This window comes from Strongyloides ratti (genome assembly GCF_001040885.1).
Source record: "Strongyloides ratti genome assembly S_ratti_ED321, chromosome : 1".
NCBI classification, from domain to species: Eukaryota; Metazoa; Nematoda; class Chromadorea; order Rhabditida; family Strongyloididae; genus Strongyloides; species Strongyloides ratti.
This window is the reverse complement of record NC_037307.1, coordinates 10,333,371-10,348,790: the sequence shown is the minus strand read 5'-3', so window position 1 is coordinate 10,348,790 and position 15,420 is coordinate 10,333,371. Positions and strand designations below refer to the sequence as shown.

Genomic DNA, 15,420 nt, shown 5'->3' with positions numbered 1-15,420 from the left:
AATAGTGCTTAATGAACTTTTTTAAATAATATCAAAAAATTTTTGATCTTTACTTGGAACTAAAAAGTACATTTTTTTTCAAAAAAATATATTGTTATATCCCCAAAATTATCAAATATAGATAGAAAAGAAAGTTTTTATTTTAATACCAATGATAAGAAAAAGATACTATTCTAGTAAACATAACTATTTTAAATTACTTTTAAATGTAAATTGTTTTAATCATATAAAAAACTTATAAAATCTCTTCAAAATTTAAGAAAAAATTATTGATTTTAATTTATAATTTAACTTTGTTCTTGAAAAGAAATGTTTCACATTTTGTGATCATGTTCTTTGACATACATTATATTATTTTGATAAGATTAAAAATTTTTTTAAGATACTTAAAGCTTTTATAATAAAAAAGTAAGGTTAAATGAATCAATTTTTATCATTTATAAACTTTAAATGTGATTGAGTATTATTCTTACTTGTGATAAATTGTTCCCAAAAAATTCTAATTTAAAAAAGATACATATCATTTTACTATCTATAAATTTAAAGTTTTATTTGTACATCAAACATATAATATAAAATTTTAACAAGTTGATAGAAAAAAAAAACAATTTAAAATGTGTCTAATTAATGTTAATTAATAAATTTTAATAAATGTTTTATAAAGTGAAATACTTTTTCACAGGCAGAATTTTACGGTTTTTTTTTATAACCAGAAAACTTTTAGTTTTGGTGAATAAATATATATATATATCCATAAAAATATTCAAAAGTGCCAAAAGCAAACTAATTATACATTTATATGCTTTATTTATAAAGCCTAAAAATAAGTTTTTTTTTGCTTGATTTATTAAAACAAACAATTATTATAAATAAATGATTATAAGGATATAAATACTAATACTAATTAAGATAATTTATTATAATTCAATAATAATAAAGCTACAAATTTATTATACTTTCAATATAAAAAGTTACTATGTAAGTAATAATGAATACTACAATTGTTATTATTATATAATTTCAATTAGTATTAATAAGTTTACCTTTAAATATTTTTGTTTTTTTTTACAGATACTGTAGTAACAATTAAATTTTACCAGAGAAAACTTGTAACAAACTTTATAAATTTTAATTTAAGTTCATTACTACTACCATATATTTTACAATGAATTTCAATTTAAGACAACAATTTTCAACTGATAAAGGACTTGCTGAAAGATTTTTAAATCTTGAAATTAAAGGTTTTATTTTTGCGGAGTATGTTTGGATTGATGGAACAGGAGAACATATTAGATCTAAGACAAGAACTCTTGATTTTGAACCATTATCACCTGAAGATTTACCTATATGGAATTGTGATGGTTCCTCAACAGGATTAGCTTTTGGAAAAGATTCTGATGTTTTTTTAAAACCAGTTGCAATATATAAAGATCCATTTCGTCGACAAAAAAATATATTAGTTTTATGTGAAACATTAAATAACAAAATGCAACCCACAAAAACAAATAATAGAAAAAAATGTTATGAAACAATGAAACAAGTAGCTCATTTAAAACCATGGTTTGGTATGGAACAAGAGTATACACTTTTAGATATGGATGGACATCCATTTGGATGGCCAAAAAATGGATTTCCTGGACCACAAGGTCCTTATTATTGTGGAGTTGGTGCTAATAAAGTATATGGTAGGGATATTGTTGAAGCACATCATCGAGCTTGTTTATATGCTGGAATTAATTGTTCTGGAACAAATGCTGAAGTTATGCCAGGACAATGGGAATTTCAAGTTGGTCCATGTGAAGGAATTTCTATGGGAGATGAACTTTGGATGGCTCGATTTATTCTTCATAGAGTTGCTGAAGAATTTGGTGTTGTTGCTTCATTGGATCCTAAACCAATACAAGGTGATTGGAATGGTGCAGGTTGTCATACAAATTTTTCCACTGAAAAAATGCGTAGTTCTGGTGGATATAAAGAAATAATTAATGCTATTGAAAAACTTTCTAAATCTCATCGTGAACATATTGCTTATTATGATCCATCTGGAGGTATTGATAATGAAAGAAGACTTACTGGTCATCATGAAACTGCCAGTATTTCTGAATTTACTTATGGTGTCGCTCTTCGAACTGCTTCTATTCGTATACCAAGGCAAACTGAAGTTGATCAACAAGGATATTTTGAAGACAGAAGACCATCTTCTAATTGTGATCCTTATTCAGTTATTGATGCCATTGTACGTACATGTTGTTTAGATGTCAAAAAATTATCCAAAAGTTATACACCATTGAAAGCTCAAATCATTCGTAATGCTGTAAAAGAAGAAAATGAAGAAACAAATAATATATAGTGTTACAACTGTATTACTAATTTATTTTTTTTAAATATTTAGAATATTTAATTAATGTATTTATTTATTTTACTTCCGCATATTTAAATTGATACTTCCAATTTGTAATAAAGTGTAAAATAATTATTTAATAATTGTTGTCAAAAATAAAAAAATTAATACTTATTTATCACTAATCAAAATATTTGTTTTATTTACTATCAAATATAAGTAATTTAATCATTTTTTACCTTGAACTATTTTCAATGATTATTTAAAAAAATAAAAACTTGTAGTATTTTTTCAATTTTTTTTTTATAATATTTTAATTTTCAACAAAACATTATGGAATATTTTATTAAAATTATCAAATAATGGAACGTTTAAAAATATATTTTTATATAAAGTCTTCAGCATTAAAAAGTCCACGTGCCCTATTAAGAACACTATCCTAAAAAAAATTAATATTAATAATAACAAAAAAAAAACTTTACTTTATTTGGATCATATGGAATCCCTTTTGATGGTATTTCTAAAATCGCTGGAATACTTTTTCTATAATTATCAATGGCATTTCGAATAAGTTCAGCAATATGCTGATTAATAAGAATTATAGCTATATCATCTCTATTAACAAATGAATTAAATGCTTCTTCAATAGCTGTTAAAGGGGTGTCTCTTTCAACAATAAAGTAATTCTCCTCTTTTGTTTTTTTTAATTCACCAATTCCTCCAAGTAAAAATCCAACAACAGTGTCAGTATCTCCAATGACAGCTAAGATACGATCTTTCTGATTAACATTGAGCATATTAAATATATAGATTTAAAATATTTTAAAATTTATACCAAAAATCACAATGGATTAGATAGTCACCTATATTTTTATCTTTAGAAAATGTCACTTATAAACCACTTGGTATAAATTAAAAAATAAACTTTTTTTTATTACTATTCACTTTATATAAGAAGAAGTGAATAATTGTGTATATATAATGATTTTAAAAAAATAGTACCATGCTTTTTAATTCACATTAAAATAAAGGATTCTTTCTTTTGTTATAATTGATATTACATTTTTATTCTATCACTAACAGATATATTCCTGACAATTTATTTGATGTAAAAAAAGTTTTTTCTAAAACAATTTAAAAATTGTTGTTTTACTGAATGAATGTTATTATATTTTTTTTCTAAAAACAAATATTATAAATTCACCATGGTAAAAAGTACTTTTTCATATTTCAATTTAAACAACAAAACTATTAAACAATTAAATTATATACATATGACTGTTTCAATTATAAAATACTACAAATATTTATATAAAAAAACATAATAGTACAATAAAATATATTTTAAACAAATTAAATATTTAATAAAAACAAAACTAAAAGAAATTAAACTGTAAATTTATATAATCTTTTTGAATATTATTCAGGAAACAGAAGGTTTACTTGAATTTGGAATTATAATATTAACATGTTGATTTCAAGAAAGTTGTCATTAATATTTTCAAAGTATTTCATTTTTATTTATATGTACTTAAGATGCTATAGAAGTACCATACACTTGATTGCAAGAGTATTCTTACGACGAAAGATTGTAAACACTTTTGTAGACATTTTCCCAATAGTTTAAATGTTTTATTATTCCATGATTACATCTCAGTTAATGAAATAATTTTAATTGTTTAACTATTCTGTTTTTTTAACATATTCTTTATTTATCTTTAGTTATTATATTTACTCTTTTTTTTCAGATAATTTGCTTTTAAAAATGGCCGATGAAGTAGTAAATACCAAGGCTTATCCACTTGCTGATGCACAAATGACTCAAAAACTTCTTGACTTAGTTCAGCAAGCAATGAATTATAAGCAACTCAAAAAGGGTGCAAATGAAGCTACTAAGACCCTTAACCGTGGTATCTCAGATCTCATTATCTTAGCTGCTGATGCTGAACCACTTGAAATAATTCTTCATTTGCCTCTTCTCTGTGAAGACAAAAATGTTCCATACGTTTTTGTTAAATCTAAGGCTGCTCTTGGTCGTGCATGTGGTGTTACTCGTGCAGTTGTTGCCTGTTCAATTACACAAAACGAAGGATCTCAATTAAAGGGACAGATCCAAAAGATGAAAGAAAATGTTGAAAAACTTTTGATTTAAAAATGTATTTTTACTTATGATTGTTATTCTTGTTATTTGTTTTTTCTTCTTATTAAATTTTTTTTTTGATTTTATATTTTTTTTTAATTTGACATATGTAAAAATAAATATTGTATTTTTTTTAATCAAAAGGATTAAAGTTTTTATATGGGGTTTCAAGTTTGGCTATTTCGTGGAGGAGGTTGATAATAATTTTTTCTACTACCTCTCCAAACATTATTGCTTCAGATTTTTTTAACAGAGTTCCCCTATATGATAACATCCCATCATTGTCTTTATCATATTTTTTAAATAAATCTTCCGTTAATACCAGTGCTCCTTCAATAGCATCAAGAGATGGTGCCGTTCCAGGATAATATTCAGGTACGTTCTTTATTAATTTTCTAACAATATTTTTTACCTCTTTCTTGTCTAACATGTAATCATTGTTTAGGTCACCTTTCTAAGTAAATAAATAAAAAAATAAAAGTTATCATGTGACTTACCTGAACAATTAAATGAAGATCTCTTCTTTCCTTATCAGTAATAGATAAAACAAAAAGTTTAAATGTACTAAGAAAAATAAAAAATAAAAAAATTTTATTGTACATTTAAAAATAAAAATTGTTGGTGGAAATAAACAATTAATAGCAATATTTTTGTTATAAAATATACATTTCTTTTAAACATGAAATTCCACTTTTTGAAATTAAAATTAATTAACTACTTTAATTGGTTTTTTAAATGTATATCTTTCAACTTTTACTGTATCATCTATCAATTTATACACATATGTAGCTATAACATCAGACTGAACATCCATTAAAGCAAATGATGGTACAGTTGATTGTGAACCACTACTATCATCATCAAAAATAGAAGATGCACCTGTAGCAGTACCAGGATTAAGATATAAAATATCTCCTTTTTCTTTTACAGAACATTTATTTGTGAAACCAGTAACCATAACATCAATTTTCATTTGCCTTGCTGTTCCCTCTATGGCCTATAAAATTTTTTTTTTTTGGTCAATAAATTAACATTAATATAATTATAAAAAACATACATCTTCATTTCCCCATGGAATAATTTGATGTCCATGAGTTAAACCAATTTGAAAATCTCCAACACTAATAACTTTTGTAAAAGGATATGTTGGATCAAGATCACAGTCACCTCTAACAACATGAACATCACTAGCTAAAGATCGTAAATAATCATATGTCTCTTTTGTACATAAATTTCCTGTACAAATTATATGTTGAATTTTATTTGGTACCAGTAATTTTTTAAATTTTGATGGTAATGAATATGCTTTATTAGGAATATGAAAATCACCTATAACCAAAACTAACTATAAAATAAAGTAATATTATTAAATATTAAAATACTTACCATTTTTATATAATTTTGTTAGTAATTTTTATCAAAATAATAGTAAAATATTTATTTGTTTATAATTAAAAAGTATATGTGCAGCGTAAACAGAGTACAAACATTATTTGAGAAACGTCTATACATAGTTATCTATTGGTATCCATAATATTATATTTTATTTCAAAAGGTCAAAGTTATTGCCAAAGGATAAACGATGATAGGAAAATTGGTACTAGAAATGATCATAAAGGGGTGCGAAAATATATTGGTACAATTTAAATGAGACTTTGTTTGACTTTTGGTAGTTATTTTTAAGCATATTTTCATTTTCTTGTGCCTATTTTCCTATTGATAATGAGTAGGAAATCACGATCAATAGATTCCGTTTCACTTCTCCAAGACCATGTTCAGCTAGTTTCGGCATATGAAAGTTTATTTGCATCATCCAGTCAAGGTAGTTTTGATGAGTATTTAAAATTTTGAAAATAATTATTATTTTTCCTAGATGTTATTGATGCATATGAATTTACTTTATCAGAATGTGAGGAAACAAGTTCATTCAAAAAAGAATTAAATGAAATTGTATCTTATTGTGATAGTGTTGTTGAGAAGAATAAATATTTAGAGGGAAAAATAAAAAAGTACAAAGAAGAAATAGCATCGTTAAAAGAACATCTTTCTGTATATGAAAAAGAAAATAAACATCTTAGAAATTGTGTTGAAAATCTTAAAAATACATTTGCTGTTAAGATTGAAAAAGTTAAGACTAAAATGAAAGATTCAAATATCACTAGTACAGATAGTGAAGATGACATAGACTTTGACATGACCGGTGAAAGTGGAAAATCTGAAGAGGGAAAGATTGCTCTTAAACAAAAAATTATTGATGAAGAGGAAAATTTTGCAAACAGAGAGTCATTAACTTCTGATACAGTGGCAGAGAGTCTTAAAAGAAGCGCTTCAGATGTACCAAAACGATCAAATAAAATTGATAGACGTGAATTTAATTTAACAGTTGCGGTGGAAAATCCATTAGTTATTGAACCAATAAAAGAATACATAGAATCAACATCAAATCTCTCGTGGACAAATGGTAGTTACATATCTGAAAAAAACCACCGTTTCTTCACAAAAGGATTCCATATTGGAATGTGTAATATTTGTGATAGTATATTATTTAAGTCAAAAAATGTTCTATCATGTTCTGATTGTCATTTACTTGGCCATATTAGTTGCCTTTCAAATACAACAATTCCTTGTGTTCCAAGGCATTCTTTTCCAAAAATTGTAAATAGAATTAGATTATCTCTTGCTGAATGTTGCCCTGGAAGTAATCCAATGATCCCATATATAATAATACGTTGTGTTATTGCAATTGAACAGTTTTATATTAGTCATGAAGGTATATATAGAGTACCAGGAAACCCTGAAAATATTCAACGTCTATTTGCCTCCTTAAAAAATCCTAAAACATCAGTAGATTTATCGAAGGAATTTCCAGAAACGATAGTTGGTTGTATAAAACGATTTCTTCGTGAATTACGTGAACCTTTAATACCATCCTCTTCATGGGATGAATTTACATCAGCAGCTGAGATGAAGAATATTGATGGAATAAATTTAGCCTTTTGTGATTTACCACGTCCCAATGCTGATACATTAGCTTTTATTTGTGCTCACCTTCAGAAGGTTATTAAAAATTGTGAGGTTAATAAGATGCAAATTGAAAATATATCTCAAGTTATGGGTCCAATAATTGTAGGATTTCCTAAAAGAAGTCGTCGATCAGATAGTATGACGCTAGAAACTAAAGAACATAATATGGCAAAACAAATAACAACAATGAAAACACTTTTATCATTACCACAAACATATTGGGATCCTTTTTTAAAACCAATATCAACAAGGAGTAGAAGGAGTTCTCTGTCTCGTCCAATTCTTAATAAATATATGTAGGCTAAATTGGAGTTACTTAGAAGTTTTTTTAATTTTTAAAATTTTAAATAAATATATGTAGGTGAAATTGTAGTTGGTTAAAATTTTAAATAAATGTATATATGAACTTAACTAGTTTTTGGGTATAATTGTGAAAAATAATTTTTTTTTAGAAATACAGATTTCTTTATGAATTCTTAAGATGAACAATTTTTTAAAAAAATGTTAACAACTTCCATCAAAATAAAGCTATTAGCATGTGGTTTTTGACAAGATGTATGGTGGCAATAGATGCTTTTCTGAAGATGAAAAAAAACACTTGGAGAACATGTAATTATATCAAATATTTTAAACCTTAGTGTTAGGTATAGTCCTGGTGCAATTCCAAAATCAAGTTTATTGTTACATTTTTTTTACAATACACATTATTTGTGTATATTTTAGTAATTTTTTTATCATTAATTTATAATTTTGTTGAAAAAGAAAACAACTAAAAGTATATAAATACAAATTAATTATGTTTTTGTTTTATTTTATCTAATAAATCTATACAATTCTACATGTCTCCTTTACGGCCACGAAATCTTGATCTCATGTCAACCTATAAAAGCAGCAATAAAAAAGAAGTAATAAAAAAACATACCAATGATTTTTTACAATCAGTAAATGAGCTAAGTAAAACATAACATCTATCTGGAACACCACCATCTCTAGAATTAAGGCAATCTTTTGCCTTCCTTCCCTCAACTTGAACACATGAAGATTCTTTAATACATCTTTTTAATTCTTGACGTATTTTATCACAACTTCTGCCACTAGATGGTTGTAAAGCAACATTCGAATCAGCAAATTCCTGTCTTACATTTGAATGTAATGAAGCCATTTTTTATTTTAATAAACAATTTATTTTATTAAAATCATTGAAGATTTCAAATTTGTTGTTTGACATATTTCAATCATTTTACAAAAAGCATTCGTTTCAAGAAAAAGAAATGTTAAGAAACTTTAATTAACATTCTGTTATTATTTTGATTCAATATTTAATGAAATGATTAGAAATACCTTCAAAATAGGTAATGTTTTTTTTTCAAAGTTTTAAAAGTTTGAGAATCAATAAAAATTTACAACTTTCTACCCTTACAATATATATTTTTTTTTACAAATTGCCAAGAAAAATGGATATCATATTTTTAGGAATAATTTACAAGGGGATTGTAAAGAATAAATTATAACCTTGAGAGAAAACGTGCAAAAAAGTAATTCTTCTATATAAAGAGTAAGAAGAAAATCTTTCTTTTTCATTTTCGATGTGTTACTGAAATGTTATATGCATGGTGTAATATATAAATAGGTTCAAGTAATAGAAAAATTTACCATTCTATTACATATATAATATTTGTTACAAATATTTAGTATTGGTTTTTTCTAAATGAACATATTTATATTATATACATTTTTTATTTCAAATTAAATATTTTATTAAAATTAAATTTTATAATTATGTTTTTTTTTTTAGGTAAAATAATGTCATCAGGAAAAGTTTTAGTTTATGGTGGAAAAGGTGCACTTGGATCTAAAGTTGTTGAAATATTTAAAGAAAATAAATATCATACTATTTCTATTGATTTAACAAAAAATGAACATGCTGATAATAACATTGTTGTTGACAGTTCACTTGACCAATTAGAACAAGAAAAATTTATAATGGAAGAGGTTAAAAATGTACTTGGAGATGATAAATTAGATGGAGTATTTTGTGTAGCTGGTGGTTGGGCTGGTGGTAACTCATCATCAACAGATTTTGTAAAAAATTGTGATATGATGTGGAAACAATCTGTTTGGAGTTCTGTAATTTCATCTGCCATTTCTTCAAAATATCTTAAGGAAGGTGGTATTCTTCAATTGACTGGAGCTGCTGCTGCTGAGACAGGAACACCAGGAATGATTGGTTATGGTATGGCTAAGGCTGCTGTTCATCATCTTGTCAAAAGTTTATCAATGAATGATTCTGGTTTACCAAAAAATTGTAATGTTTTGGCTATCCTTCCAATTACATTAGATACTCCAATGAATCGTAAATGGATGCCAAAAGGAGATTTTAGTTCATGGACACCATTAACATTATTAGGAGAAAAATTTCTTTCATGGACAACTACTCCATCAACCCGCCCTTCATCAGGATCCTTATTGAAAATTGTCACTAAAAACAATGAGACATCATTTATTCCATTATAAATAATTTAACAAAGCAATTATTTTTCATCATTTCCTTCATATGAAATAATAATATATAAAAATAAAAAAAAAAGACTATTAACCTATAATAAATATATTATTTGTATTTTGTATTGTTGTATCTCAATTTGTATAATAATCTTTTTTGCTTATAATGGCAACACAATACTTACCCCATAATTTAAAATATATTTAATATTTTCTTGAAAAAGGAAATAATTTTTTTTTAGTTAGTTATTTTGTTTTAAATAAAAAAAAAGAAGCAAAAAAAAAATTATTTTACAATATTTTTTTCATTTACAAATATAAATTTTGTATCATATAATATATTTTTTTTTTATATTTAAAGGATAATTATGTTAAAAATATTTTTATTATCTATATTTTTAATTTCTTTTGTAATTCCTGGAGAAGGAATATTATTTTTAAATGTTCCTAATAGTGGAAAAAGATTTGATGGAAATGATGGTGTTGATTATGCTTCAAGTTTCTATGGAATAGGATTTATTCCTGTTAGTAGAAATTTATTTCAATCAAAACCAAAAATTGTTCAATTTAGACCACAAGATTTGTATTATAGAAGTACAAAAGCTGTCTACTCACCTTCTATGTCGTCATTTTGTATTCTTTATCCTGATAGTTGTGATAAAGCTGAAGGATGGAAGTAAACTTTATAAAATTGAAATAAATAAAATTAAAAAAAAAAAATCACTGATAATACCTGTTTGCATAAATATTTTTTTTTTATGATTCTGTCAATTCAAATAAATATATTTTATGTATAATTAACAAATCAAAATTACTTGGTTATCTGGTATATTTAATTATTTGATTCAGTTATGTTAAGCAATGAATGTACAAAAGTTTTTCTAAAGAAAGGTATATGTTTAAATCAAATATTATATAATAATGATTTCTTGTCTTTGTCACTTCTCAAAATCAGTCAATATAAATATATATAATTAAAAGTGCATATTTACTTAATTTGTTGATATGATAAAAGATTTGGAGAAGAAAGAGGATACAAAAGTCTTTTAATTATTGGACTAAATATGATCTAAGACACGTTAATTAACATTATCTTTACACAGTTTAATCATTATTACTTTAAATTTCTTAGTTTTATCTTTTTATAATAAATGTAGCATTTTACCTTAATTTTTTTTTATTCATTTTAAATGTATAAAAAAATTTTTTTATCTAAAAGTATTTTTCATTTTATAAGATATTTTTTTATAAATAAAATTATTCCTTTTTTTTTGTCAAAATAACTTTTAAATATTTTTTTATTTTATTAAAATTAAAACAATTTAAATATTGTTTCTTCTATTTATCCATTTCTTATTTTAAAAAAAAATATAACAATATCAAGAAAAAAAAATTTTTTTTTGTTCCCTTAAAAATATATTCTATTGTATATTTAAAAAAGGAATATAGAATAAATAAAATTAATAATTTTTATATATATTTTTTTTATATATTATAATTAAAACAAATATTTAATAAAAAGATTTTTCTTGATTTTTTTTATATACTATATAAAATTATTTTTTTTATTTTAATTAAATAAATAATAATAATTAAAAAAAAAGTAACATCTTAACACATTTTTTTATATCTTATATATAACAAAAAAAATTAATACAATTAATATATTAATATATTCATATATATTCTTATTTAAATATTTATCTTATCAAGACATTTAATAAAACCTCTTAAGAATATCATTATTATTGTTATTAGTTTCTTTGTACTAGGAGAAAAAAAAAATTATGAAGAGGCGTTATAAGAAAAAAAGAAACATAATTCTTTTTTTTTTTTTATCTATTTTCTTTTTAAAAAGGGTAATAAAAATATTTTTATAGTATCATTTGATGATTCAAAAAAGTTATGAAGCATGACTTATTTAAGAAAAAATATTTAATTTTTATTGAAAATACAAATGATATTTTAATGATACAATTTGTTTTATACTAATAACGGAAGACATAAAAAAAGGCATTCATATAATTATATGGAAGTGAGGATAATTTGATAAAATCAAAAATTTAAATATAAATGTAATAATATAATTTTTGACAATCTTGTCATATCAAAAAATTTTTTTTATTACAATGTTAGTGTACCCTTTATTGAGTTTTGTATTAAATACTTTATAATTTTAGTTATTATTTTACTTAAGTGATTAAATAAATCTTTGTAATATATGTTTAAAAATCAAAAATACTATACTTTAAATCACTTCATTTTTTTTTTAAAACTAATAACAGGTGTTAATAATTTTCAAAATAATTATTATTATTTTTTCTATCAAATCATTTATTATAATAATTATATTTATTTGGTAAATATAGCAATAAATAATTATATGATTAAAAATTTTACACATTTTTATTGCTTAACTTTTTGTTATCACTTTTTATATTATAATTTTATTACAATGCAATTAAGGTGTAGGTAAAATGATATGTTGTTAGTATCAATTTTCATAACAATATTATTTATAATAAAGTACCACGAAAAAAGTTTGTAGATTATTTCTATAGAGGGAGAAATAGAGCTTTTTATCTTTAAACTTGTTATGTAAAAGTTATGTACGTATATATTTGTATATTTAATTTTAATAAGATGATTCTTGAGCTTTTTCTTTTAATAGTTGGAAGATTTTTATAAAAAAAATCTTTTTTTTTAACAATTTCTTTTATGTATTATTTATAAATATAACTTTTTTATTCTTTTGTAAATAAAGAATAATTGATACATCTGATAAGAAAAAAATATTTATTTTTGATAATGGCTATTGTTATTATTATTTTTCTATTTATCATAATTTTTTCTTTTAAAATTAATGCCCTAAGGTTTCAAACAAGTAAAAATTTTATTTTTAAACATATAATATAATATTTACCCAATGCTACAAATATGTTTCATGTGCTTAGAATACTTCATATACATAAAATTTTATGTAGATAGAAAAAGTTTTTGATTAAAATACTAGATACATTGATAAGACAACTAAGTTTATATTAAAATTTTTAATAAATAATAAAAATAAAATGTAGTTTAAATCATAATTAAAAAATTAGTCATTTACCATATTTAATGATAATAGTTTTAATAAGTAGATTATGCTTATAGTTTAGTATTTTAATTTAGTTTAAAATAATTACTTGTATTTAATTAAGATTTTATTATCAATATAATTTAAGTAAAGTTGATTTCCGGTCTAGTCTGTTTAGTTTCGAGTATGAAAATATTGTCAAAGAAAAAAAAAACATGATGGCGGGAGAGGTAGTGATGAAATCAGATGAGTAATTAGGATAATAAAAAGCATGTAAAAGAAAGTTTTTTTTTTTCATCTATATTAGATCTACATATAATTTTATACAGATACTATCTATGTAGCATTGGGTATTAAAATTTAACTTATTGATAATATATATAATATATATATATATATATATATTTAAGAACCATTAAAATCGTTTTAAACACTTTATTTATCCAAATAATAATAATAATCATTTGGGAGTTGGAGGAAATTTTGCTATCAGATATTCCCAAGTACCATATTAGGTGTTTCTAAAATTGAAATAACCTCTTAAGAAAAGAATGTTTATATTGTATTATTTATAATTTTGATATATTTCTTAAGATTAATATGTTTATATATTTAGTTTATATTTAGATAGAAAATTATATTACTAAATATTTAAAAAAAAATTGTACTTTACTATTATAAGAATATTTTTATTTTTAATAATTTTTCAAAAGTCAATTCAAAAAATAATATTTTAATTTATTTTTTTATATTATATATATATTGAATTACTTCAAAATAAATTAAGATAATTTATTAATTCATTTTAATAAACAATTATCCATAAAATGTTTCATCTTCTTTTTTTTTTGCAACATTTAAATGGTATAAAATTTAGTATGATAAAATAAATATATCAATGTTACAAATTAATGAGTTAAAACAAAGTAAATGCTTTTCAGATTAAAAATAATATCTTCATTCATTACAGTTATCAATATAGGATTACTTTTGAATGGTTTTTGACTGATAAAAAACAAATATGTAAATAATTATTTTACAAACTACTCTAATGTAGCATTTTTGATTTATTTATTAAAGTTTTTGTTTGAAATAATTAATTTTTAAGTGCGTACAAGTACACAATGCCTGGACGTGTATTTTTTTTCTATAAAATAAGATTAATTGTTTACTAAAAATTGTTTTTTTTTTTTCTGTTAGATAATAAAAAAAATTACTATTAAAAGTTTGTTTTTGAGTTACAAAATACATTTATAAATAACATTTTAGATCAAGTTAGTTTTTTTTAAGAAAAAAAACAATTTAAATCTTCTTAGTGTTTTTTTTTATTGTTTTGATAAAAAAAATATTATTATTTATGGATAAACAAAACTTAAGATTTTATTTGTAATCTAAATATTTATTATAATATCAAAATTTTAATTCATTTTCTAAAGTTTACTTTTATTATTATAACATATTAATAAAAATAACTTTTAGTAGTTATATCATTTAATAAAAATAGTAGAAGAAAAATAATAATCTTATCAAAAGACTGTCACTAGTTATTATTATTATTTTGATAAATATTTGAGCTTTATCATGGCATATACATAATATTTTACAATCATAACTCTATCCATTTACAATTATATAAGTAGTCTCTTTAAATAATTATATTTTGATCCCCTAAACTGCACCCATATTATATTTACAACTATCACAACTACATTTTCTTCACCGACCATAAGAGACGTATCATCAAATTAACATGAGTAAAAGTGATAATTTTCTTGTAAAAAGTTTATATCAATCATTTAACAAGTTTAATTTTATATCTTTTAATGTGATGACTCAAAGAAGTTTAACTGTATAATATTAATATTATTAATAATAATAATAATAACTATCACTGACATATTTATATTTTGTAATTTTTACAATATATTTTCTTTGTAATATATACATATAATTTTTAATCAAATAATCACTTAATACTGATTAATGATGTCTTAATGTTATTTTAAGTTAAAAAAATGACAATATTTGTTTAGTAATCAGGTATACAAAACACTTGTTTTTGGGTAATTAATAGAAAAAAATCTTCTTTTATTGTTTATACTGATACTTTTTGTTAATTTTTAACAATAATAATTAGATATACTAAGTTCAAATAATAGTTATAAAAAATATTTTTATGATCTTATTCTATCTATTTTATAAATTATATTATACTATCAAATATTTAATAAAGAAATATATTTTACCCTTAAAATAAACTTAACATAATAAAAATTTTTTTATTTTACTTAAATGACATATCTTCTTCAATTAATATATACATTTATTTCATATTCA

The 15,420-nt window shown here is 22.5% G+C and overlaps 9 protein-coding genes across 9 annotated transcripts; 5 read left to right on the top strand and 4 right to left on the bottom strand.

Annotated features, from left to right (window-relative positions):
* Positions 1-1,165: 1,165 nt before the first annotated feature.
* On the top strand, positions 1,166-2,350 carry SRAE_1000318300 (Glutamine synthetase 2 cytoplasmic; the record flags this gene model as incomplete). Its single annotated transcript, XM_024650344.1, has 1 exon — positions 1,166-2,350. The coding sequence occupies one exon, from the start codon at positions 1,166-1,168 to the stop codon at positions 2,348-2,350; it is 1,185 nt and encodes a 394-aa protein (XP_024504131.1).
* A 376-nt stretch (positions 2,351-2,726) lies between these two features.
* On the bottom strand, positions 2,727-3,138 carry SRAE_1000318200 (V-type proton ATPase subunit F; the record flags this gene model as incomplete). Its single annotated transcript, XM_024650343.1, has 2 exons — positions 2,727-2,780; positions 2,824-3,138. 2 exons carry the CDS (start codon positions 3,136-3,138, stop codon positions 2,727-2,729), a joined length of 369 nt encoding a protein of 122 aa, XP_024504130.1.
* A 968-nt stretch (positions 3,139-4,106) lies between these two features.
* On the top strand, positions 4,107-4,493 carry SRAE_1000318100 (NHP2-like protein 1; the record flags this gene model as incomplete). The annotated part of the gene is made up of 1 exon (XM_024650342.1): positions 4,107-4,493. The coding sequence occupies one exon, from the start codon at positions 4,107-4,109 to the stop codon at positions 4,491-4,493; it is 387 nt and encodes a 128-aa protein (XP_024504129.1).
* Positions 4,494-4,614: 121 nt separating this feature from the next.
* On the bottom strand, positions 4,615-5,083 carry SRAE_1000318000 (EF-hand domain pair-containing protein; the record flags this gene model as incomplete). The annotated part of the gene is made up of 2 exons (XM_024650341.1): positions 4,615-4,935; positions 4,979-5,083. 2 exons carry the CDS (start codon positions 5,081-5,083, stop codon positions 4,615-4,617), a joined length of 426 nt encoding a protein of 141 aa, XP_024504128.1.
* A 104-nt stretch (positions 5,084-5,187) lies between these two features.
* SRAE_1000317900 (Vacuolar protein sorting-associated protein 29) lies at positions 5,188-5,993 on the bottom strand (the record flags this gene model as incomplete). Its single annotated transcript, XM_024650339.1, has 3 exons — positions 5,188-5,478; positions 5,539-5,826; positions 5,970-5,993. 3 exons carry the CDS (start codon positions 5,991-5,993, stop codon positions 5,188-5,190), a joined length of 603 nt encoding a protein of 200 aa, XP_024504127.1.
* Positions 5,994-6,203: 210 nt separating this feature from the next.
* SRAE_1000317800 (Rac GTPase-activating protein 1) lies at positions 6,204-7,985 on the top strand (the record flags this gene model as incomplete). Its single annotated transcript, XM_024650338.1, has 3 exons — positions 6,204-6,303; positions 6,355-7,801; positions 7,958-7,985. The coding sequence occupies 3 exons, from the start codon at positions 6,204-6,206 to the stop codon at positions 7,983-7,985; spliced, it is 1,575 nt and encodes a 524-aa protein (XP_024504126.1).
* A 355-nt stretch (positions 7,986-8,340) lies between these two features.
* On the bottom strand, positions 8,341-8,667 carry SRAE_1000317700 (Cytochrome c oxidase assembly protein PET191 family-containing protein; the record flags this gene model as incomplete). The annotated part of the gene is made up of 2 exons (XM_024650337.1): positions 8,341-8,385; positions 8,428-8,667. The coding sequence occupies 2 exons, from the start codon at positions 8,665-8,667 to the stop codon at positions 8,341-8,343; spliced, it is 285 nt and encodes a 94-aa protein (XP_024504125.1).
* Positions 8,668-8,832: 165 nt separating this feature from the next.
* SRAE_1000317600 (Dihydropteridine reductase) lies at positions 8,833-10,019 on the top strand (the record flags this gene model as incomplete). The annotated part of the gene is made up of 2 exons (XM_024650336.1): positions 8,833-8,857; positions 9,301-10,019. The coding sequence occupies 2 exons, from the start codon at positions 8,833-8,835 to the stop codon at positions 10,017-10,019; spliced, it is 744 nt and encodes a 247-aa protein (XP_024504124.1).
* A 356-nt stretch (positions 10,020-10,375) lies between these two features.
* On the top strand, positions 10,376-10,687 carry SRAE_1000317500 (Hypothetical protein; the record flags this gene model as incomplete). The annotated part of the gene is made up of 1 exon (XM_024650335.1): positions 10,376-10,687. The coding sequence occupies one exon, from the start codon at positions 10,376-10,378 to the stop codon at positions 10,685-10,687; it is 312 nt and encodes a 103-aa protein (XP_024504123.1).
* Between the last annotated feature and the right edge of the window lie 4,733 nt (positions 10,688-15,420).